Here is a 25,429-nt window from a genome sequence, read left to right as displayed (position 1 = left end):
GTCCTTGACCTCAAATCTAATCTGATCTTTAATGAAGATCTGATTTTTAATTGATTGAAAAGTCTGCCTGAATGATGAAGCTAAGGAAAACAATTTTTTGTTACCTTTTTTGTTTAAATTGAAGGTGTGGTGCTGTATGTTATGTACTGTGGTTTGAATGAGTGTGAAAGGGAGAGGCTTAACAGAGCTGCAGAGATGAACAAAGGTAGAAATACCCGACAGTGTCTGAAAGTTGGAGTGTTTTTTGAAATATGTCACTGGGAGTTGTGAAAGAGAGAAAAGAAGAGAGGGTTGATTGGTTTGTTGGTTGGTTGGTTGGTTGGTTGGTTGGTTGGGGGAGTTGGAAAACGATCCAGGAACATTTTTAAAAACCTTTCTCAGTTGCATGACCACTTGAAGAAAAGAGAGTGATGGAAGAATTTCTCATATGCCAAGGGGTTCATTACTATTTTTGAGGAACTTAACTCAGTATTTGAAAATGTAAATGCTATGGTGATAGGTTTCACCAAAGTCTTGTCTTGCATTGCTTCATAGGAGCCAGGAAATGAGGTAACAGACACAAGCTCCAGGAGAGGGCTTGGAAAGAATTGATTGTCCTTAATCTTTGCTGAAACCACTGAGGGAGGTAAAAAGTAGACTGGAAATCTTGTAACTGAGTTTTGGAAAATAATAAAAGAACTTGGTTGTTAAAAGAAAAAAATCTATTGCTGTGTTTAGGAATTTCAGACTTGATTGAAAAAACTGTGAAGGTAACTGTACAGTTGGTAGGGTAGAGTTTGTAACTACATGCCAAAAATGAGGTTATTGCATACTGTATGGGAGTGAATGTGCATGTTAAACATTTACTGCTTGTGCTTGGAACAGTCAAAATGTGGTTTTTATACTCCAATACTTAAACTGTTTTTCAGAAGGGAATCACATATGTGCTTGTGCTTCAGATAATATTTAATAACAAATCCAGTATCCAAGAAAAAAATTAAATAATTTCATAAACAACTGACCCAAAAAGAATGGAAAGACTTGTCAGTGTTTCAGCTAAGTAAAACCCTTAGTTTTAGCAGAGGACAGGAGCTAAAGGATTTACCACAGAAACAGCTGTGAGCAGCTAGAAGGAAGAAGGCATTTAAACTAACTGTTACCCTTGGTTTTTCTGTTGCCAATATCAGCACACTGTGTTTTGTGTAAGGCAGAAATGGCAGCATTTATGCTCTCTGGCATGGCTGGAGGTGTCCTGGAGGAGTGTGCAAATGTGACAGTCAGAAAGCCCTGGGGTGCCTGTGGAGAGGGCTGGTTTAGGTGTCTAACCTGCTCTCGTTAGATTTTCACCTTTCTGTGTGTAAAATGTTTGTGAGATGCAGCTTTAATGTTCATTTAACGGAGGTTCTAGGGAGCAGTGACTTTCTTTTGTGTGAATTCACACCTAAAGAGGAAGAATGTTTTCCCAAGTTTCCTATTGCTGTGTGACTGTTCAGTACAAGAGAGGGAAGGGAATCCCTGACCTCTCCTGCAGAACTGTTTCATCCTGTACAAGATGCATATTTTGGGTTGATGTTCCCAATGTGTTGCATTTCTTTTTCATGGGCAGTTGCTACTTTTAACTCTTCTGTGGAGCATATTTGTGTTTTGGCTATAACCAAAGAAGCTGGATGGTGTGGTTTGTTTGAAAGCATCTGGAAGAGATTTGCTGTGCTCTTTGGTACTTGCAGCCATGAGCTCTGTAGCTGCACAGGGGCTTTCACGTACTCATTTCCAGTGTCCTGTGGAACAGACTCATTTCTGCTTTGCAGATGGACATGCTCTTACCCTCAGGGCTCCCCAGGGACTCGCTGCTGAGAGCGCTGGGATGGAGCTCTGCTGAAGCAAACAGGATAGAAGAATGGAACTTATCTGTTGATCACATTAAACTATTTTTTCACAAATAATTTTCCCTATTTCCACTAGGTTATTTTATCTTTTTGGTTTATTAGAAACATTTTAAAATTAAAGGAAGCTTTCTGGAATACCTGTGTACAGGTAATACATTCTTCTGTTAGTGACTGCATTCCAAAATACTGACTGTCTCCTAAGTTATTTTCTCTTAAGTGACTCCCAAGATGATGTGCTAAACATCTTCTGGGACAGGCTCCTTTCTTAGATTTCAGGTTGCCATAAACTTGCAGAATTATTTCTCTTTCACTCTTCTAGTAATAAGCATCTCTTCTGTATTTTTAATGTATTATATTGTAGGATGATACTTTTCCCCTCTGCATATGAACAAGAATGCTCATATCAGTTAAACATTTTCAGTAAATACTGCCCAAGGTTGGGAACCCTGTGCCTGTTCTGTGTGCAGGTCTCAGACTGACACCCACATGAACTGGGGAGATGAGCTTGTGATTGTTTCCACTGCATAAGGCAGCAACAACATTCCTTGACCTCTGGGGTTTTATCCTCTCTCCATCAAATTGTGTTGTCTCATTCATTTGTCAAAACAAAATTCACAGAGTTTTGCCACAGATTCTGGGTATGTGGATGTTTGTGTAGGTGACAGGTGTGTGGTTAGAAAATAACTTAGCATCCTGGAACACTTGCTGGGGTCAGTGTATTCTTCCTCCTTTTCCGTTTGGATTTCTCTTGCTTTGTTCAAGTCGTACTGTTTTGTAGTGTATTACAGAAAAGGAGGCTTTGAAGGGCTGAAGTGACTGGCCTGTCACTCCCAGGAGCCTGTTTGTGTAATGAAAGGTTTCACGTCACTGTGCATCCCCAGAACCGGCCAGTGGTGATTGCACTCACTGGTCCCACTGTTTGGTCAGAGCTTTAGCTGGTAAAACCATGTGTTGTGGTTTGGTTTTCTCCTGCTCTGGGTGATGGTAAATTACAATTACCTCAATTTATGTGAAAGGGTTGATGAATTTGTGAGTGGTTTGTGGGTAGCTCACTGTAGGCATCACCCTGGAGCACTGAAGCCAAAAGCACATCAGTGCTGACCTCAGAGCAGTTGAGATTTGGGTCTTGCTGGTTTTGGATTAAATCCATTTCCTGTGGGTTTCTTCTCCTGGTTTCAGTGGGTGTTGACTTGGATCACCTAGGGTATCATTGCTATCTTTTGTCTTCATTTGGAGTTATGATGCAATTTTTAAGGCTCCAGCTCTAAAAAAAACAAAAAAGAGGGAGAAGAAATGACAAAACCCTCCAGGTCAGGCCGAGGTTCTCTTTGCCAGTATTGTGTCTCTGTGGCTTATCGATAGCACAGAGGTGGAAGAGCAGGGCAGTTGCCTCCCAGAAGACTCACTTGGTTTGCAGTAATTCACAGCTTTGTGCTTCCCAGAGCTGGAGGCAGTGTTTTTGTGCTCAGTTGCCTTTCACAAATGTCATCTTCTTCTCCCTTTCCTTCCTGTTCCCTTACGCTGGAAGTTAAAATGCTGGCAATAATGCTTTCAGCCCTGTGCTCCGTTCCCAGTAATTCCTTGCAGTTGTTTTTGCTTTTTCACTGTTGCAAAGCAGCGATTTGGCATTTCCATAGTGCTTTCGATCTTGTGCCAGATTCTCATTCCTGCACAGGAATGCCCAACTCAGAGCCCACCTCTATCCAAAAGCAGACCCCCAGGAATGCTGAGCTGTGCCTTGAGAAGTTTGAGCTCTCTCTGTGCATCAACTCTGCTGGGTGATCCCTGCCTTGCCCGCTCGGACACCAGGCTGGTTTGATCGTGGCATCAACTGATTTCTTGCAGGGCTTTTTACGGAGCTGGGTCCTCCTGGGAACCTTCAGGGCCTCTGGCAACAACGTATTAAAAGTCAACACAATGCACATGCACATTACGTTTAATACTACAGGTGTTTCATCCTTGAGTTTCTTTCGTGGGTATCACCTGAACTTTGCTAAGTCCTGCTTTTTGGGGGAAGGGAATGGAGGCTTAGGTTTTGTCTGTTTGTTTGTTTTTTACGGTTTTCCTTTAACCATTTCTGTCAGGGCTTTAACTTCGGAAAAAAAAATCTTTGGTGTCCCCTGTGAAGCTTTTCTGACATGGGAATCTTTCCAAGCTTCTTGTTAGTAACATCTGAACCTTATCTTCTCTGAATGCTATTTTTTCCTTTGTTTTTGTTTGGTTAGTTTTGGTTCTTGGGGTTTTATTAACAACTGGATGATCCAGTGTCCTTTTAGACTCTGTTATCCTGGTGGTAGCCCTGATTTATTTGAAAATACAGTGTTATGGTGTTTCATGACTTTTGGAAGTTGTTTCTTAGACTCTTTCACTTGTTTGCTGTTTGCCTTTTATGAGTTTTTTATTTATAGCTTGACAGATCCATATGTTCTTTATGCTGGCTGTTTATTAATAAGCTGTATAATCAGTAAAAAATTAGGAATAAAAACACATAAAAATCCTCAGTACAGTCCTGTACAAACACAAACCTGATATTAGCCACTAAAAATAATGGGTTTAGAGCAATGCTTAGCTTACAGTTATAATCAAGATTTTCTAGCTCACTGAACCAGTAGGAATTTGTAACTAAATGCCAGAACTACAGTTTGTGAAGTGCTGAGTGAGCCTTAATAACAATAAACTGTTAAGTTGCAGAGAAGATTTTTTTTTTTCCAATTTGCTAGTTTGCTTTGAGTTGAGAAAGTCATTGAAAGTGAGGAAAATGGAGAATTTACTCCTGCTTTGGCCCCCTCTCTCTCTCAGTTAGGGTTAGTACTAGAAGAGGTGTGTAATCCATTAAAGGAAAATGTGATTGTTATTTTCTGTTCCTGCTTGGCAGTTCAGAGGCCACGGGTTCTGGTGCAGCCCTGCTTGATAGGGGACAATGGAGCTGTCATGTAATTTGGAACACGAGTGGGGAATTTTTAAAATAGATTTGAAAAAGACTTTAAAATAAATTCTGCTGGACTGACTGACTGTCTCCTAGACACAGGTGTAAGTAGGATGTGCAGTTCCATTCTGCTTTAAGCAGCCTACTGTACTTTGTGCTTTTATTTCATTTATTGAACTGTCTTTATGATTAAGTGATGTTCTCTATGGGAGAAGTCTTCAAGGAAATTATTTTTAGCAAATAGAGAGGGTGGTTTGTGGGGGTTTTGTTCACTTTCTTTGATAGTGTTTTTTTTGCCGTAGTGTTGTACCACATTATGATTGTGTGTGTAGCTGTGCAGGCACTATTTTCACTGCTGGCTAAATACAGAATTAGAGAAGTGTGTTTTGGACAGAAATGTTTATAACATCATCCAAAGTAAAGCTTGTCTTTAAGTAAAAGTAATAAAGTAAAAATAAAGGAGAAAAGCTGTGTTAAGGTAAACAAGGTCAAGTATTATTAGCGAGCAAGAATTTTGGTATTATCACTACTTTATTTAAAGCAATGTGACCTCCAAACAAACATCCCTACCAAACCAAGTGCAGCTTCCCATGGCTGCAGTCTGGCAGAAGGGGAGCCCTGAGAGAGTGAGGAGGAGAAGGGCACTGGGAGCTGAGATGTGGATTTTGTTCTCATTTCTGCAGTGCTGGTGGCGTGATTGCAGAAGAATCACTTACCCTGTGTGAGCTGCAATCTGCCCATCTGCAACCACAGCACCAGTGCCAGGAGCAACTGCAAAAGGAGTGTTTGCAGATGATTGCAAATATTGCACATCGGTGATACTCCTGCAGAAATGGCCAAGGGACTTTGACAGGGTTGGATTGACAGCAGCTGTTCAGAGCTAACTCCTTTGATGTAGTCTGCTAGCACCCAGAAGAGACAATTCGGCAAAGTGGAACTTATTTCCATTTTAATCTCTCTTAGACATGCTGAGAATAAAAGGATGTAACATTTTCTAGTAAGAAAAGAGTTTTAATGTGATTTAGTGTGTGTATAAGGGTCAATTGGGAAAAAGAAGGGCAGACTCACTTCTGTGTCACGCTGGACCGTTTGTCCTGCTGTCTGTCACAGCACCACCTGCCAGAACAGCAGCAGGTTTGGACAGCACCTGGCACTGGTGGATTATTAAGGAATGGTAACGTAGCAGAGTCTTGTCCTGTGTTGAGGGATCTCCATGCATGGACTCTGTACAGAGGCAAAATCTGCAGGTTAGAAAACTTGGAGCCACAGTGTTGTAAATGAGTTTCCTATTTCAGGAAATTACAGGGAACAGTTAAGTATGTTCTCACTTTCAAATCAATTACTTATACCCTGCAAAGCAGACATAGTTTATTTTACTGAAGAAATTCAGAATGGGCTGGAGGGAATACTGCAGTGGAAGCACATAGAGGTGAAAAAAACCTAAAAAGGACCTTTTTGTTGGTTCTGTTGTTTTGGGGGGGGGGATTTTATCCAGTAATTTATGGGAGTGTATTTAACACAGTTAAAACGTTGTGCTCTTTGCTAGCAGTGTCTGGTTTCTGTCCTGTTAAAGTTAACACAGCTCTTCTAGTGATGGTAATTGGAAAGTAATTTCTCATCCATGTGGTAATTCAGCATCTGGTGCACTGAGCTTCTTCAAGCTGACTCTTAGCTACTTTCATAAGTCATGTACGTGCTAATTTAGATAGACTGGCTTATGTCTCAGGACATTTTTATTTGCAGTGTACTTATTCCTTGTTCTAGAGCTTCTGCCAAGGAAGTAGAACTTGAGCATTTGGACAGCTGAAGCAGGTTTTATTGACAGTGTAACTTTGCTGATGCTGTTCATTGCAAACCATTTAGAAATTGTTTGAAAAAAGTGGGAGACAGGAGCCAAACTGCTGATGATAAAAAGTTGTTTAGGATATTGAAGAGGAGGGACAGGCATCATGAATAGCAGAAAGGACTTGAAGTCAGAACAAATGGTCATTAAAAGAATAGCTAAAACTCACTTGATAAAGTCCCACAAAAAGCAGTGTTGTGGTTTCACATACACAGTGATGGACGCTGGGCTGGTCGTGCTCAAGATACTGGTTCATTAGACATCAACTTGTTCAGCTGTGACTGAAACAGCAAGAGAGACTGGTGAGAACTGGGGAGGAACAAAGAAATCATGAAACATAGTTCTGCCTCTGTGAGAAAGTGTGTTGCTGCTCAGGCTGGCCGGGTCTGGTCCCCAGTCTCCAGAAAGCAGAACTGGAAAGGTGGGTGCAGACTGGCCAGCCTGGCAGGGAGGGAAGGGGAGGACAAAGCAGGGCTCTCCCAAGTGTCCAGTGGCATGGAGAGCTGAACAGCAATATCTTACCCATTCTCATCATGGCCAAAAATTACTGCGGCACTGACAGGGAGTGAGCTCTGCAGGAAGGAAAGGTAGTGTTTTTTGCTTTCACATAATCTGCAGTTAAGCCTTCCTGGTAATGTAGTGAGTGGTGAATTGCTGCACTTATTTAAAACTGAGTGGAGAAATGCAGAAAAGGTAAATCCGTGAAAAGCTGGGACAGCACATCCCCTGAGCTGCTGGTGAGTGGCTGGAAGGTGCCTGGCTTCACTGAGAACCATGTCCACATGCTAATGCCTTTTTTGCTGCTCTTCTATAGGCAGCTGCTGCCATTCAAGCTCAGGGTCAGGATAAGGCTGGACAGGACAATCTGCTGCTCTGACCTTGTTCTTGTACTCCTCAATTTTCAGAATCCCATTCTGTCTCTTGACTGTCCTGATCTGGCCCTGTATACTTCCAAGAAGCTGACCATGGCATCACAGAATCATTTAGGCTGGAAAAGCCCTCCAGGATCATCGAGTCCCATCATTAACCCAGCACTGCCAAGTCGCCCTTTAAACCACATCCCTAAACAGCACATCTGCACTGTCTTTGAAATTCCTCCAGGGATGGGAACTCCCCTGGGCAGCCTGTGCCGAGGCTTGACAGTTCCTTCTGCGGAGAAATTGATCCTAATATCCAGTCTAAACCTTCCTTGGGGCAACGTCAGGCTAGTGCTATTGCTTGTTGCATTTAAGTGTTATGTAATGTTTCACGAACTTGTTACAAGTCTGTTTTGTTGATTATGTTATTTTTTCAGTGTGAGTCAGACAGTCAGTCATGGTTAGCTTGTGTGGAAAAGCAATTGCAGGAGAAAGGTTTTTACTTTCCCATTCTGAAAAACTTAGCTTTTAAGTTCCCCCACTTAACAAATGATTACTTTCTCATGCCTTTTAAATGCATTAGGGACCAAAATTAAACAAACTGAAGTATTAAATTATTTACTTTATCACTGTTGCTAACTACATCACAGAAATCATGAGTAATACCAAAAACCTTCGGACACAAGGTTTGCCAGCTGATTTCTGCGTTGTTCCCAGTCTGAGGAGACACTCCAGTCAGTTGTCCTGCTCAGAACTGCTTTTCTGTACCTTGAGTGTGACATTGCTGCAGATTTATCATTATTGCACAAGAGAGACGCAGTTTATTACTTCTGTGGGAATGTCAGGGGGTAGCACGTGGAGGGAACCCTCAGTTCCTTTGGGATGGCAGCTGGGCTCCAGCTCTGGCTGCTCTGTCCCTGGCCGTGGGCCTGCTGTGGTGCAGAGCTGGCTCTTCTGGGCCTGGAACAGGTGGGAGCAGTGCCTGATCTCCAGGAGCAAGGGATGGGAGTGCTCTGATCTCCAGGAGCAGAGGATGGAAGTGCTCTGATCTCCAGGAGCAGAGGATGGGCGTGCTCTGGTCTCCAGGAGCAGGGGATGGGAGTGCTCTGATCTCCAGGAGCAGGGGATGGGAGTGCTCTGGTCTCCAGGAGCAGGGGATGGGAGTGCTCTGGTCTCCAGGAGCAGAGGATGGGAGCAGTGCCTGATCTCCAGGAGCAGGGGATGGGAGCAGTGCCTGATCTCCAGGAGCAGGGGATGGGAGTGCTCTGATCTCCAGGAGCAGGGGATGGGAGCAGTGCCTGATCTCCAGGAGCAGAGGATGGGAGCAGTGCCTGATCTCCAGGAGCAGGGGATGGGAGTGCTCTGATCTCCAGGAGCAGGGGATGGGAGCAGTGCCTGATCTCCAGGAGCAGAGGATGGGAGCAGTGCCTGATCTCCAGGAGCAGAGGATGGGAGCAGTGCCTGATCTCCAGGAGCAGGGGATGGGAGCAGTGCCTGATCTCCAGGAGCAGGGGATGGGAGCAGTGCCTGATCTCCAGGAGCAGGGGATGGGAGCAGTGCCTGATCTCCAGGAGCAGGGGATGGGAGCAGTGCCTGATCTCCAGGAGCAGGGGATGGGAGCAGTGCCTGATCTCCAGGAGCAGGGGATGGGAGCAGTACCTGATCTTCAGGAGCAGGGGATGGGAGCAGTGCCTGATCTCCAGGAGGAGAACATGGGAGTGCTCTGATCTCCAGGAGCAGAGGATGGGAGTGCTCTGGTCTCCAGGAGCAGGGGATGGGAGTGCTCTGATCTCCAGGAGCAGGGGATGGGAGTGCTCTGATCTCCAGGAGCAGGGGATGGGAGCAGTGCCTGATCTCCAGGAGCAGGGGATGGGAGTGCTCTGATCTCCAGGAGCAGGGGATGGGAGTGCTCTGGTCTCCAGGAGCAGGGGATGGGAGTGCTCTGGTCTCCAGGAGGAGAACATGGGAGTGCTCTGATCTCCAGGAGGAGAACATGGGAGTGCTCTGATCTCCAGGAGCAGGGGATGGGAGCAGTGCCTGATCTCCAGGAGCAGGGGATGGGTGCAGTGCCTGATCCCCAGGAGCAGAGGATGGGAGTGCTCTGATCTCCAGGAGCAGGGGATGGGAGTGCTCTGATCTCCAGGAGCAGGGGATGGGAGTGCTCTGGTCTCCAGGAGGAGAACATGGGAGTGCTCTGATCTCCAGGAGCAGGGGATGGGAGTGCTCTGATCTCCAGGAGCAGGGGATGGGAGCAGTGCCTGATCTCCAGGAGCAGGGGATGGGAGTGCTCTGATCTCCAGGAGCAGGGGATGGGAGTGCTCTGATCTCCAGGAGCAGGGGATGGGAGTGCTCTGGTCTCCAGGAGGAGAACATGGGAGTGCTCTGATCTCCAGGAGGAGAACATGGGAGTGCTCTGATCTCCAGGAGCAGGGGATGGGAGCAGTGCCTGATCTCCAGGAGCAGGGGATGGGTGCAGTGCCTGATCCCCAGGAGCAGAGGATGGGAGTGCTCTGATCTCCAGGAGCAGGGGATGGGAGTGCTCTGATCTCCAGGAGCAGGGGATGGGAGTGCTCTGGTCTCCAGGAGGAGAACATGGGAGTGCTCTGATCTCCAGGAGCAGGGGATGGGAGTGCTCTGATCTCCAGGAGCAGGGGATGGGAGCAGTGCCTGATCTCCAGGAGCAGGGGATGGGAGTGCTCTGATCTCCAGGAGCAGGGGATGGGAGTGCTCTGGTCTCCAGGAGCAGGGGATGGGAGTGCTCTGGTCTCCAGGAGGAGAACATGGGAGTGCTCTGATCTCCAGGAGGAGAACATGGGAGTGCTCTGATCTCCAGGAGCAGGGGATGGGAGCAGTGCCTGATCTCCAGGAGCAGGGGATGGGTGCAGTGCCTGATCCCCAGGAGCAGAGGATGGGAGTGCTCTGATCTCCAGGAGCAGGGGATGGGAGTGCTCTGATCTCCAGGAGCAGGGGATGGGAGTGCTCTGATCTCCAGGAGCAGGGGATGGGAGTGCTCTGGTCTCCAGGAGCAGGGGATGGGAGTGCTCTGGTCTCCAGGAGCAGGGGATGGGAGTGCTCTGGTCTCCAGGAGGAGAACATGGGAGTGCTCTGATCTCCAGGAGGAGAACATGGGAGTGCTCTGATCTCCAGGAGGAGAACATGGGAGTGCTCTGATCTCCAGGAGCAGAAGATGGGAGTGCTCTGCCTGTGGAGCTGGGGGAGCACATGGTGTACCCTGACCCGCAGAAATGAAATTCACACAACCCATAAATCCCTTTGCTGCCTTTGTGGCCTCAAAGGTGATGGACTCTAAAATGTCCAATAAGTGTATTGGATTCTCTGCTATATACATAATGAAGCAAATTCTGGCGACATTGAACTCCAGGAAAGTGTGGTCTTGGTTTAAAGGAAATGATAAATTTTCTTTGTGTTCATTTGCCATTTTTCCTGGACTCTGCTTCTAGTTTATAGCTGAGTTCTTAAGAGAACTTAAGAAGGGCAACCTGATGTTGTACAGCACCAGACTGTGCTATTGAAGTTACTGTCTAGGAATAATTTTATTTTGAATATTAAAAAGAAAAGCAAAAACATCATTTCACACTGAACAAAATGAAGTTGTTCTGGCTTGGAGGAACTGTGCTGTCTTAGGAATGTGAAACTCACATTGGCGTAAGTAATGTATATTGTATATCAGCCATAACACATTTCTGTAAGCCTCACCCAAATGTAAATGAGTTGGATTATTTTTCTTTCTTTATAAAACATACTGAACTGCTGGGGAGTCACAGCCAAGACTTCTTTTGAGGAATGGTTTATCAGAGGCATTCACTCATATTCCCAGTAAGCTTAAGGCTGATTGTAAGAGTATATAATTAACTTTAGAAGGGCCATTCTTTATCTCTTGACACAAATAAGCTTTAAGCTTGCTTCTTCCTGCTCAGCCTCCACAGATGCTCTCTCCAACTGTTCATCGGTTGCAAACCTTTTCATTTGCAGATGCATTGCAACTGTGCTTTGGTCTCTGCTTTTAATGAGTCCAAAGGACTTAGATATTCAGAGGTGATCAGGCTAGGGGGTCACATATGAATGACAGCTGCACATCTGGCAGCAAAGCAAATTTGACATCAGTCCAAGAGGGGATCTGCCTGAATGCTCAGATATTTGGAGGTACAGAAAGAGCAAGTGGCCTGTTGCCTTCCTGCTTTTGTGGTCCACGCCCAGTGCTGTTGTCTGTTACCTGTGGGAGCCCTGCTGATGGAGAGGGTGCTGGGTGAAAGCCAGGCTGAGTGGCTGCATGCCTGGAGCAGGTGGATGGCAGTGGAGCAGGCAGAGGGGTCTGCAGTGCAGGGCTTGGGCACACACAGCAAGAGCCCCACGAGTCCCCATGACAGGGCTGAGGAGGATGGAGCATCCACTGCCTTCCAGAGGGCCAGGCCTGTGGTGTTTGAAGCTTCACATGGAAAGTTGACACCTCTGCTGGCAGCTTTGTGCAGGCTAAACACACTGGATGAATAAATAAACCTGTTTTCAAAGACTGTGTTCTAGTATTACCTGGCTTTAATGCATTTTTGGTGGTCTTAAATGCAACTCTGTTTCAGATTGTGGCAAAAACCTAAATATGTGGGAGTAGGACTATAATTTTTTTCCCATTTTTGTTCAGTGGTGTACTGTACTGTTCCATACTGGTTAGTCTGTGTGTGAGGAATAAGGTTGCTCTGTGTATCATACAGGTTAGTAAAAGCTTCAGTACTCTAGGAACTTTAATATAGGTAATTTAGGGATATGTTCTGAAAATTCCCATTCCTTCCCTCACTAAGAGCACAGTCTGTTTCATCATTTTCTTCTGATTTTTCTTTGCGAGGTGGGAACCATCTTAGATACTGATCTGTAACCCTGGTAGCTGCCCTAGCACATGCCTGTGTGTGCTTTTGGAGTGTTTTCACGTACCTGCCTTCTGGAGTGTTTGGCACTATGTTTTCTGTCATATTCTCAAGGTAATGTTGGGTTCTCTGGGGATCTGTTGTCCTTCTAGAGGTTATTTTCCTTGTAATACATCTTCTTTAGTGTTTGTGTACTGCACCTAAAATATTACTTCTCCTGTAAAACGTACTGCTATTTCTACTGCAGGGAAAAAAGCAAAACAAAATCATGTTTACACCAGAGGTGGGTGTGCGATGCTGTCCCCAGTCCTCCTTGCAATGGACACTCTGGGCAGCATTTCTTGCTTTTCCAGGCCTGGCTTGTCCCAGAGGAGAGCAGCTCATTGGGTGGTGCCTGTGCTTAGCACGGGATAATCCAAACGGTTCTTGCAGGTGATCCGAAGAAGCAGCGATGAGGAGAAGCTGCTGTGCCTGGTCCGCCAGCGTGCAGGGCACCACTGCCAGACAGCGGTGATCGTGATCCTGATCCTGGCCTGGGAGGGCATCCCGCACCTCCTGGCGGACACGCTGTACAAGGAGCTGACGCAGAGCCTGCGCAAGTACGGCTGCCCCACGAGCCGGCGCTGCGCCCTCAACGAAGAGTGAGTGCCTGCCCTCCGGAGCCCCGCCGTGCTCGGGGGGCCCCCGCCGTGCTCGGGGAGCCCCCGCCGTGCTCGGGGGGCCCCCGCCGTGCTCGGGGGGCCCCCGCCGTGATCCGGGAGCCCCCGCCGTGCTCGGGGAGCCCCCGCCGTGCTCGGGGAGCTCGGGAGTGCTGCGGGAGCTCGGGAGTGCGGCTCATGCATCGACAGTGGCAAACCACGGCTGCCATTTCATATCACACCTTGGTCCTGTTTTTTTGTAGAGAAAAGGCTCCCAGTGCGAGTTGCATGTGCCATGCCCAAGGCAAGGGGTGTTGGTGAGCTGCTCCTGGCTCTGTGCACGCTGCCCAAACACCACCAGTGTGCCCTGTGCACATACAGCAGTGCTGACAGAGCTGCCAAGAGAGGGGGTGTGACTCTGTAAAGTGGATGTGAGACTGAACACTCAAAACTAGGATTTTTTCTCTGTGCCGCTGAGAGGAATTTAGTTTAATTGATTCGAGAATATGTTGCAACTGCAGTGCAGCCTGTGTGCTGCTTTCTGTGCAGCCCGCATTTAACAGGCTCTGAGAGCTGTGTGGGGACCTGAATCTAATGCTTGTGTTCTTAAAGGGTCTACTCAAAAAGTCAAATCAATTTAGAGTTAATGGTTTTGCTGCACATAACACAAGAGCTATTGGATTTGGGGTAACCTTAAATAGCAGGGCTGTTTTCTTGGTTGAAGATGTTATCCAACTGGAGAAGTCAGAATGAATGCATGGGTGTATTTATATAGCTGTAACTGAGTGTTCATATTTCTGTCCCAAAACTGGGTGTTGGGGAAGTTGAGACTGTCTTCATGGAGAAAAGTCAGCCCTTTACAAATGAGTATTTTCTTAATAGAAGATACCTGGTTAAGCCATGACTTTCACAAATTCCTTAGTTATTCTCTGTATTATAAGAGAAATAGCAAAATAGCACTGACCTAAAAAAACCCCAGACCCAAGAGCTGTGTTGCCAGCTGACCTGATGTGTCTTCATTTGCTTTTGTAGTCGTACTTGTGCATGTCAAGGACTCGACCCAGAAACTTGTGGAGCATCATTCTCATTTGGCTGTTCATGGAGTATGTATTTCAATGGCTGTAAGTTTGCCAGAAGCAAAAACCCCAGGAAATTTAGGCTTCTCACTGATGACCCTAAGCAAGTAAGATTTATTTCTCTTTTTTTCTCATAATGCCTTTTCTAATGATTTTTAGAACCAGGCCTTCTCCACCCCTTCTCTCCCCGACATGTATGTCTAACTTAGCACAAACTCACACCCAACAAAGTTTTTATAACTGTAGTATTTAGAATAAATAATAAATGACACTGAGATTTCATTCAGTGGAATAATTACTATGTATTTATATACCGTAAAATTGTTCTTAATGCTTTTCTGCATGCATATTTAGCTCACTGTGTAACCTCTGTGAAATTTTAGTTCTTTGTAAGTAAAGGCCTTTTTCTAAGGGCCGAGCCTGTAGCTCAGGGTTTCAGGCCTTTGGTGTTGGCACAGAGATTTTGTACCTTGGGGTTGTGCTGCTTTCCCACTGCTGTGGGACCAGCTGACAGCCTGGGCTCCCCTCTGTCACCAACAGTAAACTGTTTTTTTCCTGTGGACTGCATGTTTTTGAAATAGCATTGAAGTAATGAATACACTAAAATGTAATGCAGTGAAATGATACCTTAATTGCTGCTTACGGGTGTTAGTGATGCCATAAAGGTGAGGCAGCACAGAAAACAGTGATGGATTATGTGAAGTAAGAAACCTCTAAAAAAAGAAATCCAACCACATTAGTTACTTTACATTGAAAATATTTTCCTGAAGAAGGAATAAAGGTGTTGTAAGCTGGTAACCACTGCCTGGTGAAAAGAGACTTCTCAGGGTGACTCCAAAGTGCCTTTTGTTCTGACTGTAGTTTTCTGTGGCCCCACTTCCCTGTGGAACTCTCCCAGGTGAAAGCACCACATCTTTCCCAGCAGAGCTGATGTGTTTTGAGGCACTGCTGGGCACTCAGTGCCACGTTCTCTGTTAGGGTTATGCTGCCAGTAATCTTTCTGTGTATACAGTGTGAAATACCCATTCTTTCTCGATAGATGTCACTTGATTCATTGCAGGTAGACACTCCTGGTAGCTCCTTTTTGTCCTAAAAGAGTTTGTGAAGTATTGCTCATGCACAGGAGTGCAAGCCCTCAGTCTCCTGCCGGCCTGGAGTCCCTTGCACTGTGGGAATTCACAAACCTCCTCAGGGCCCGAGGTGGGGCTTCTGCTCTCTACAGAGCTGCCCTCCTCACTCAACACCTGCCCGAGGCACTACAGGCCAAACCCAGCTCTGCTTGTCTCCAGAGGGGATTTGTTCTATAAACTTTCAGTTTATAGGCAAGTGTATTTATTGGGCATTCTTTCATTTTAGGGATCCTGTTCCTTCTGTGTCCTTTGCCGCTCACTCCCTGTGTGTTTAGGCTCTCCCCCTGTACAGGGCAATGCATGGAGCACTCTGTGCATGCATTTTCTCTGTAGGTTTCTGATGCTGAGTGAGATGAGGTTAAGGGTGTAATACACTGAAGAAAGAATGGTTCCTAGGATAGATATCCTCCTGGTAGGATGTGCAATTAAGGATACATTACCTTCAGTGTGGTTCAGACAACCCTGTGGTAGCCATTTAGTGCTGATAAAACTGGGTTTAGTACGATTTAAAAATACAGTGTGGTCTTGTAATACAACATCTCATTAAAAAAGTGAAGTCTCCTGGAGTTTGTGTGTTGGTGTTTACAGTGTGTGGTGGGTTTTTTAAACAAAATGAAGTAAGCCACGATATTTTGGCTCATTTTTTGCCACTCTACACTGCGAGAACCTGAAGTGGCAGTTGTCTGTCAAAGCCTGGTCCTTGGAGGAAAAGAAATTAGGGAGTCTGTCACTGCCCTCTGCTTTCCCAGCTGCTGGTGATTTTCCTGGAAAAGCAAAAACTTGGGATAAGAATTTAGGGATTGTTTCTACAAATAAGCTTAAATATGACACTGCCATAGATGCCCACCTAGCTAATGCTGTGTTTACATGGCTTAGCTTACGGAAGGGAATATTATTTCTCAATCTAGTAGTTATTTCCATTATGTCCTGATTTTTGCCCCTCCAAAGAACAGAACAGTTAACAAATGTTCCTGTTAGAAGTTTTGCTGCAATATGAGAAAAGTACCTGAGATACCTAAGAGTTGAATTTACCTGCTGTTAGGAGTTTCTCCCATGGAGTGTGAGCATAGCAAAACAGTAACAGGAGACCTGGGCTTCCACCCCCACCCAGCCTGGGGTATGAGTTTTCTCCTCCGGATGTTACTGCTGTGTTTTCAGGTACCTCACTCCTTGACTGCGTATGGAAAATGATGCAGAAATGAGTCGTTCCTTTGTGCTGGGTTCCTGTGACCTAGCAGGTATCCTCTATTGTTACGTGCCTGATTCCTGTCTAACAGCTTCGGTGGTTTAGTAATGCAAAAGTAGGCATTCATGGTTAGTGACAAAGGGCAGCAGAACAGAAGTCAGTTTAATGAAATAGGAGGTACAAGCTGACCTGCTGAGCCTCTCTAGACTGGCTGAGATTCTTTTAAAGCAGACTGCAGCATTGAATGTTGCCTTTCCCTGCAGGAGGAACTTCTTGAAAATAATTTGCAAACGCTAGCTACTGATGTGGCTCCAGTTTATAAGAAGCTTGCTCCGGAAGCTTTCCAGAACCAGGTGGGTGTGTGACATCCAGCTCTGAGCAGTGGCACAGTTTCAATCCAAGAAGCAGCCCCAGAGCCTGGGTGTTCCTGCGTGGAGCTGCAGCCCTCGCAGTGGCCGTGAATCCCAGTGCATTTGGCTTCCATGCCCTGCACCTCTTTACTTCAACCAGTGCTTAAGTAGCACCATATTTTTATATGTGAAAAATGCTTAGAGATAATACTGTCAATAAAATGTTTTTACTGTCCAAGACATTGTGATTGTGGCTGAGGTGATCATCTCGTTGGCATACAGGCACAAATGTGACATGTTTCATAAGAAAATACGAGTCACTGAGTCTGCCTGGCTGCCTCGATTCTGTCACAGGCTGCTGGTGGCTCGTGGGGTCGCAGGCCCACGCTCTCGGTGCCCAGTGTGTGTAGCTGGTTTTCCTTTCAGGTGGAGAATGAGCACATGGGCCCCGACTGCCGGCTGGGCTCCAAGGACGGCCGGCCCTTCTCCGGTGTCACGGCGTGCATTGACTTCTGTGCCCACGCCCACAAGGACACACACAACATGCACAACGGGAGCACTGTGGTACGTACACTGCAGCTTCTCTCAGTGCTGCTTGGGGTTCATGTGCACCAAGGTTTGGAAGCTGCTTCAACATTAACTGCACGTTGCCATTTATCACTGCCTGTGTTATTTGTATAGATTTGTTACTGTCAACAGAGGACATGAATTCATCTTATTGCAGAACACATCAAAAAGGGGATGGGAGTGATCCTTCCTGCAAAATACCTCCATTCTGTAAAGACACCTGATCCTCTGGAGAGGCCTGGCCAGAGGGCAGATAAGTCATTCCTGGGTGAGGGCTGATGTTAAAGGCAAATAATTGTCTAACCAAGGAACTGTACAAACCTCTGTAGAGGAAGAGCTAAAGCAAACTAATTCCTTACTAACTTACCTCCCCCGGCTCCTCAAATTCGCTCTTTCTTGCACTGGGCACTTACCAGGCTTCATGTTAATGTAGTTACAGGCCAGGAACATAGGTAGTATGGATCTTGGTGGAGCCAGGTGACTGTTACAGTCTTAAAATCTCAGTGTGAAAGGAAAACCCACAGATTGGTGTGGCTGTTCTATGAAATACCTTGATGGAGTGCCACTGAGAAAATTGGTTGGGAATTACTCAGTTAACTGATTTTCTAGAAATAATTAAGACTGTAGTGTTGAAGAAAGACAAGCTCAAAGCCAAAAAGATAAAACTGGCAGAGTTCTTTGAGCAGTTGGAGCATCACAGTGCTCTGAAAGGCAAGGTGACTTCTTGTGCAGCAGTGCAGGTAAGAAGAGTAACTTTTCTATCAAAGGATGTATATCTCGAAAAAACCTATCTAAAATCTCTGCTTACTCTAGAATATATATTTTTTATGCAAATTGAATTGTGTTGCTGTGATTCAATAAAGTGTTGCATTTACACCTATAGTTAACATTGAGCATTTGTACGTGACACCAATGAAGTGACTGGTACAGTTGTTTAATGTTAATTTTGTGCTTGTAAGGTGAGCAAACGTCTGTTCCTCTAAGGTACGGAAGCAGCTCTGGGAATCCATCAGGAATGCCAGTCCTCAATAGACTATTCTTTTTGTTTAGTGTTGGAAGTATGCATTGCAAAATTACTTCTGAAGAATAAGAATTTGATGCCCTTAAAGATTCTAGACTTGAAAATGAGACTTCTTTGTCAGACAAAGTGCACAATATGCTCTTTGATGACATTTAATTTAGAGATTCTGAAAAGAATAGTTTTAAGTGCTCCATTACCTCTTAAATTAAAAAATGGCAGCTAAGTCTGCTACTTATTTTGCCATACTAGATCCCAAAAAAATCCTAAGTTATGGCCAGAAGCACCTGGAGGGACAACTAAACCCTTTTTGAGGAATGTATTGGGGAATAGTTCCACAACTGCATTTATCTGTAAGCACCTGATGTCATTTCAGCTTCACATTATCTGTGCTGGTGTTGATACTTCATGGATTGTATGTGGTGTGTTTGCAAGTACAAGTCTCAGAAGCATGGAACATTACAGCTTGTGGAAGGTGATTGTATGGAGCAGAACTTATCACTGTCACCTTCTACCAAGTTCTGCCAGTTTTTTGTCAGTTTTGCAGAACATGACCAAATGATTATAACGGCTGAAAACTCTGCCTTGCAATCTGGTTTTCATGGGTAGCTCTCTCACAAATCAATACTGCATACCTGTGTTCTCTCATTGAGATAGGATTTCTCTTTATTTTAGTATACTTGCAGCAAGGGGCTGTTTGTAAATGGAAAACATCTGTAAGTATCAACACTCAAGTTTGCCTACTTGTGACTTCATGAAGGTGAATTGGAGTTGGGATTTATCTCGAGGCCTCTGTGCAGCTCTCCAGTGTGGAGCTGTGGCTGTGGTCCCAGGACATACAGTGTTTGCTATTCCCTGTCTGTGCACAATTACAGTCATATGAATAGGAAGCCTAAAGCAAAAAATGTTGATTTTTGCAAACAGAGTGGCAGGACATGCTGGGCTTGCTTCAGTCCAGATTTTAATGACAAAGTTAGGGTTGTTAATTTTGGCTTATACCCAGGTCTAGTAATACCATAGGAAATCTAGTGGTAAGGACACAAAAAGAAATTAGTATATGTGATACCAGCACCTCCTGCATTCCTGTCTAGTTCCAGAAGGTGCTGTATGGCTGCCTACTTGGCTTAAAGTACAGGATGATTTCTTACAAATCACTGGTCGTAATGATGGAGGGGTTATTTACATAACTGTTGATGTATTTTGTCTGTAAAATGTACTGAGTGCAAGTTCAGTTCTAAAGTGACAGCTCTCACAGAGGTTGCTTTCTGATAACATGGTAATGAGCAGAATGAGAACAATTTGCATTGCACTAAAAACCTCCAGCATCCATGACTTCACTGTTTCTCACTTGTTTCTTTTTAACTGCCTTACATTTTGAAGTCTGTACACAGTGTTCTTGTCATCTTGGCCCTTGTTAGTGTTACTAAGATTTCTTCTCTTTCACCTTGCGCAAACAAAAAATCTTTATTTATAAAATCTAAAGTTCTTCTAGGCTAAAAAGGTTAAAGTCAATACCTTGTAAGTTGATAATTGCAAATACTTCTGGCTGTTAGTGTGACACCTTTTCATTTTCTCCATCACTGGTAAATCACTTTTACTGCAAGTATGACAGGAATTCTGCACAGGGTACCCAAAGTAAAGGAAAACCAGAGTCTATTCAAATTATTTAAACCAGACACATAAGTTCAGCAAAGGACTTAAATGAGGTTAATAATAAGGAATAAGTTTAGTGTACACTTAAAAGAATACATTTTAAAACATTCTTGCATTTTTCTCAGTATGTGTGTTTGATCAGCTGCACTATTTGTATGTGACTCTGAAAATAAATCATCCTATAAAGTTTGTGTTAGCAGTGGGAGTGCCTTGGAAATGCCCTCTGGAGACACAAGAGACAATAGTACATCTTAACTTACACAAACTGGGGATTGCCAGTACATGGTAATTATCACTGGAGATCCGAGTTGCTGAACGTTGTTCCTGGCTAGCAGAATTTACACCGCTTCAGGAAGAAAGCTAAAAGCAAACACTCACTGCTTGCTCTGTAGTAGAATGACAGTTCTACAGAGATATAAACTAATGTGTTTGTCTGAAGGGAGCAAAAATAAGTTCTGCTACAAATTGAGGTTTTTGAGTTTTAAAAACGTAAAGAGTTTTAAGGTCTTAAACCTTTAAGGTGATAAATATACCTTTTACTTAGACTCTTTTGTCATCTCTTAACATTCTCCTAAGGGCCACTGATATTACAGCTGCAGAGTTAGGGTGCATGTTCCTTATGGATATGAAGCTAAATGAGCAACACAGATAAAGGCTTTATAGTTATTGATGGAGTCTGTGAAATGTAAGTATTTTTGTTTCTTTATTAGATTAGCTGTAAAAGGTCCCTTCCTTCATACCTGTGGGAATCCATTTAAGGCACTGGCAGTGTTCTTTTGGGGGTTTAAAAGTGACTGGGGCAAAAAGGCTGTCGCTGGTTCTGCAGCTTGTATGTGGGTGTTCCTCATCCGAGGGGGCACGGGGCCCTTGTTGCTGGGGCTAAGGAAGGAGAGACACCAGCTGTAATCCCTGGTGCCACACAGACTGCAGCAGACACTGGGAAGAAGGAGAGGAAGGTAAATCTGTGCTTTGAGGGCAGCTACAGGATGTAATTTATTACTGGCTGTAGAACTAAGTAGTGACAATCACCAGGCTATCCACAAACTCTTGCTGGTTTGGATACAACCCCCAACCCCTCTGCTTTTGCAGTGCCTTACTGTATTGTATGACAGGATGTCTGTGCACGGTCACACCACATTCTGCACCCCCTGCTCGCTTTGGAGCTGCAGCAGGACCAAGTGCTTAAATTGGTGCTTCAGCTTGTAACAGATGAGAGGGAAGATGAACCCCTGGGCCTGCAAAGGAAGGACTTCTGATAGGTTTTTATACTGTGCAGATGGAGAAACGTGGGAGGTTCGCTCTGCTAACCTGTGAGCTCCCAGAGAGCAGTTCCTGTGCCATGCCTGTGTCACCTGTCTGGTGGCACAGCCTGCGGGCATCAAGTGGGCAAAAAGAAAATAAAGAAAATATGTTTGGGGTTCCCTTCTCTGGTTTTGACCTACACACACTCATTCAGGGTGGATCAGGCCAACAGAACAATGTGGTTTGTCTTGGCTGCAAAGGAGAAGCAAAGATATTTGATGTGTGATGGTGGGCAAGGCTGCAGCAGCACCTGAGGCCCCAGTGGCACCCACTCTGTCTCCAGCTGCACAGGGAGGGCTCTGTAGGAAACCTGATTCCATCTCTCAGGTTTAGAAAGGCTGTTTGACTGCCCTGCTGAAACTTGAATGTAAAACATTTGGAATTACAAAGCACTGGAAAAGACTCCATCATTCCTATGTGTGAGGTTCAAGGGGACAGAGGCAGATCAAAGACACCCAGAATTGGAAGCTGTGTGGCTACACATGGATGTCTGGAGGGAATTGCAATGAGTTCCTGGTGCATTTTAAGTTTAAAAGAAGGGAATAATAATCAAATTTCATAAACATGCAACTTTTACCATGACATCACTAAACCCAGAATAGGTGATGGGTTTGATCACCAAACACATTGGAAACCTAAACAAACCATTTGGCCAACATTTCTTTGGCCTTTGAGCATCCTGGATGATTTAGCTGCCTGTTCTGGAAAAAGCAGAGTAGCAGGATATGCAGCTTCATGTTGTAAATGGCCTTTAGCAGACTTGATGGGTTTCTCATGTTTGTGTTTAATTTTGGTCAGTTTGCAGCAGTGTCAGTACCAATGGAAAATACTGCTTTTCACTCCTGAGCAATAGCTTCTAAATTCCTTAATGGAATATTTTGCACAGATTTGAATATTCGAGTATTTTTTTAAGCAGATATTTCTCTTTTGGTGAATTACCACCTTTAGCTGTAAGTTTTTAGCTTAACTGTACAGCCTTAATTTATGGCAGGCTTTCCCATTTCATTATCTGCAGTTATCTGTTTGCCATAGCACCCTCACTTTTATGTTAAAATATATCAAGGGAGCACTGACCATGAAAGTGTACATGTATTAAAATTGGTGTTGTGGTATTTAGGCTGTAGATGTACAGGTCTTCAGATCTGGATACAATTTTGGATATACATTAATCTGTGTTCAAACTCAGTGTTTAACATACAGGGTGTGCTGGAGTTGGCAGTACTTTCACCACAGTGCTGACAATGTACTACAGCCCTCATCTTTTTAAGTTCCTCAAAACTGTTCTTCATTGTTCTTGTTCCAGAGGGTGTTGGCTTTTGCATAGAAATTTATAATTTTAAATTAGATGAGGGTGTCAATTTTCAAGATAATAAATATTGTGGATTTAATCTTCAAGACTTCTTTCAGACTAGTGAATGGGTCAGACACAGGCTGGACCTGATATTCTAGAAGACCACTGCCCAGTTTCTGATGAAAACCAATGGGAGCCAAGCTGACTTTATGACTGCTTTTGTTTATAATTTAGAAGGGGAGAGTGCACTGGGCTTTCTGAGAACATCACTCAGATATAATCATGCTCTCTGCATGCCAACCCTCTCTCACACTTCCTGAGCAATTTGGCATCTGCAATTTGGCCAGTTGCAGCCAGGTGTCACTGAACTGGCAAAGCCTCAATTGTCTCTGGAGACTTTAGAAGCTCTTGTTGAGAGCTGTGAAGTGTTGCTGGGAATGAGGGGAGCCGGTGCAGGGAGGAGGTGGCCCTGAGGCTGAGGCAGGCTGGCTGGTGCCCAGCAGGGCTGGGAGCAGGGAACTGCGGGCCTGGGTGTGCGGGAGCGCGGGGTGCAGCACCCACAGGAGGCACAGTGCCAGCCACTGCTCACAGAAGTACTTGTTGTTTTTTCTAAACCTGCCTCCTAGTGCAGAGCTGCCCGGAGGAGGTGAGTACGCATGGAGCCGCTGCTAACTGCCCTAGAGCCCCCTCTCCATCCCTTCCAACTGCCTCCTGAACAGCTCTTCCTTGTTTCTGCCCCTCAGATTTCCTCCTTTTGCTGCTCTGCAACTGCCAGGCTTTGCATAGAGCTATTGATAAAGCCCAAGCCACCACTTTTTTGGTTCAGGATTTTTTAGTTTGTGGTCCTGTAATTTTATTTTTCTAGAAATAATTGTGCCATGCCTTTATGCAAAAGCTGTGCTATAAAATAAAAAAAATGTTTGGTTTTCTTTCACCCCCTAAATAATCATGTTCTTCTCCCCTGCAATGTTAGGCATGGTGACAAGATTCTGGGAAATTGGATTGACTGTTTATGATAGGTGCAGATTCAGCCTACAGAATGATGGAACGACACACTTCCATTTAGGGAGTATCACCTCATCCTTGGGTGGTGCTCCTGTTCCTTTGTGTGTGGGGGTAGTAACTGCTGTGAAACAGCAGCTGCCCTAAGCCATGATATCGATGGATGGCTTTCTAGCCATGGAGCAGCCCCTTGGGAGTGACAAAACTGCAGAAGGGTGAATGTCTGTACACATGCTCAGGCACGTGGAGCTGTTGCCCTCCCCTGGGAATGATGCCAGGGATCACAATTCCAGTGTCAGCGCTGCTTTCAAGGGGAAGGGATAGTGTTAGTAACAGCTGGAACTCAAGGAGTGCTGGAAACGTTCAGCATTTATAATGACAATACAAAAGCAATTGCAGTAAGTTGGAATATTCCTTCACATTTCTGATGTGCGCTCATCAAACTGGATATAACCAGCACTCTTCCTCTGGGCTCCAGGATCTCACAGCACAGAATAACAGGAAGAAGGGCAGTGGCCTGAGAGAACATTTCCTGGGTCCTGTGAGTTAATTACAGTGTGGTGTTAATTTAAGAAAGTGTTGAGAGGGAGGGAGTTAGAGCTGAGATTTGCAAAACATATAGAGCAGTATTAGTGACTGTTTGTGCTACTTTGGGCTTTTTTTCATTTACGAGCCAAAACAAAAACTAAAATCAATTCCAAATCATAGAATAAATTCCAGATCACAGACACTTCTTGTTTAATGCAAAAATAATTTTTCATATTTTGTAACCCTTAAAAACTAATCTGAACATCAAAAATGTATTGATGTATTTAAAAAATAATAGGAATGCTTAGGAACTTCAGAGTATATTTACAGCTAAATTATTTACCAAGGTTGGCATATATTTGTGGATACTGTAAACTGAGACAAAATTTCACTTTCCCATCCAAGACATGTGGTCTTAAAGTACCAGTAGTTCTCCTGTGTCACCACAGATCAGACAGTTATTTGTGAGATGTTTGCATTTGGAAGCCCCGTGGCGCTGAGGCCATGGAATGGGAGTGAGCAGTGGGGCCTAGGATGGCTGCCCGAGCCTTTGTGTGAGTCGCGTTTGTGTGCGTGGTTTATCTGTGACTGGTTCTGCCCGCCAGGTCTGTACCCTAACGAAGGAAGACAACCGCAGAGTGGGGGTGATTCCAAGCGACGAGCAGCTCCATGTGCTGCCTCTTTACAAGATCTCACAAACAGATGAGTTCGGCACTGAGGAGGGCCTGGAAGCCAAGATCAAAGCCGGAGCCATACAGGTGCTCACAGCGTTCCCCAGAGAAGTGAGAATGTTGGCGGAGCCTCTCAGAGCTACCAAGAAAAAGAAACCAGACACAAGGAGGACCCCGACTGAAAAGCAGCCATTAATAGATAAAAAATATTCAACACCCGTAAAACTGAAAACTGAAGCCCCAGAAAATCTTGGCAACACTTTGCATTGTTTAGGTGAGTGAGACTTAGGAAATTCTGCCAGTCTGTTCTGATTCTGTATTCTCTTACATGTCTGATGGGAGGGACAAGCTCCTTTAAAAATTCTTATATTCTGCATTTTAGGGGTTGATGAACACTGTAGCCAGTGTTGTCTCATGGGGCAGAAAAATCCCCAGGTGATCACCCAAAAATAGTTTGTTGGTGATCTGTGAACAGCTATGAAGTATTTCCAAGTTCCCCTATTCCAGTAAATAATGGCAGTTTGACCATCTTGAAAGAACATTGTTGGAATGTTTACCTAAATAAGCAAGTTGAATTTCTGTCACACTGAAGTACAAGAACTGTGTTCTCCACTTCCCAAGGCAGATAATGGCTTTCTCAGAACATGAG

The 25,429-nt window shown here is 44.8% G+C and overlaps 1 protein-coding gene across 1 annotated transcript in view; it reads left to right on the top strand.

Annotated features, from left to right (window-relative positions):
- Positions 1–25,429, top strand: part of TET1 (tet methylcytosine dioxygenase 1) — a 73,398-nt gene that overhangs the window by 35,731 nt on the left and 12,238 nt on the right. Inside the window, exons 7-11 of the mRNA XM_063406382.1 lie at positions 12,801–13,009; positions 14,039–14,189; positions 16,662–16,751; positions 17,175–17,312; positions 24,715–25,054. Of these exons, the coding sequence (XP_063262452.1) occupies positions 12,801–13,009; positions 14,039–14,189; positions 16,662–16,751; positions 17,175–17,312; positions 24,715–25,054 (928 nt within the window). The remainder of the gene's footprint in view (positions 1–12,800; positions 13,010–14,038; positions 14,190–16,661; positions 16,752–17,174; positions 17,313–24,714; positions 25,055–25,429) is intronic.

The sequence above is a fragment of the Prinia subflava genome, chromosome 9, assembly GCF_021018805.1.
Source record: "Prinia subflava isolate CZ2003 ecotype Zambia chromosome 9, Cam_Psub_1.2, whole genome shotgun sequence".
Lineage (NCBI taxonomy): Eukaryota > Metazoa > Chordata > Aves > Passeriformes > Cisticolidae > Prinia > Prinia subflava.
Note: the sequence above shows the minus strand (reverse complement) of the source record. Positions and strands in the feature narration are given on the sequence as shown.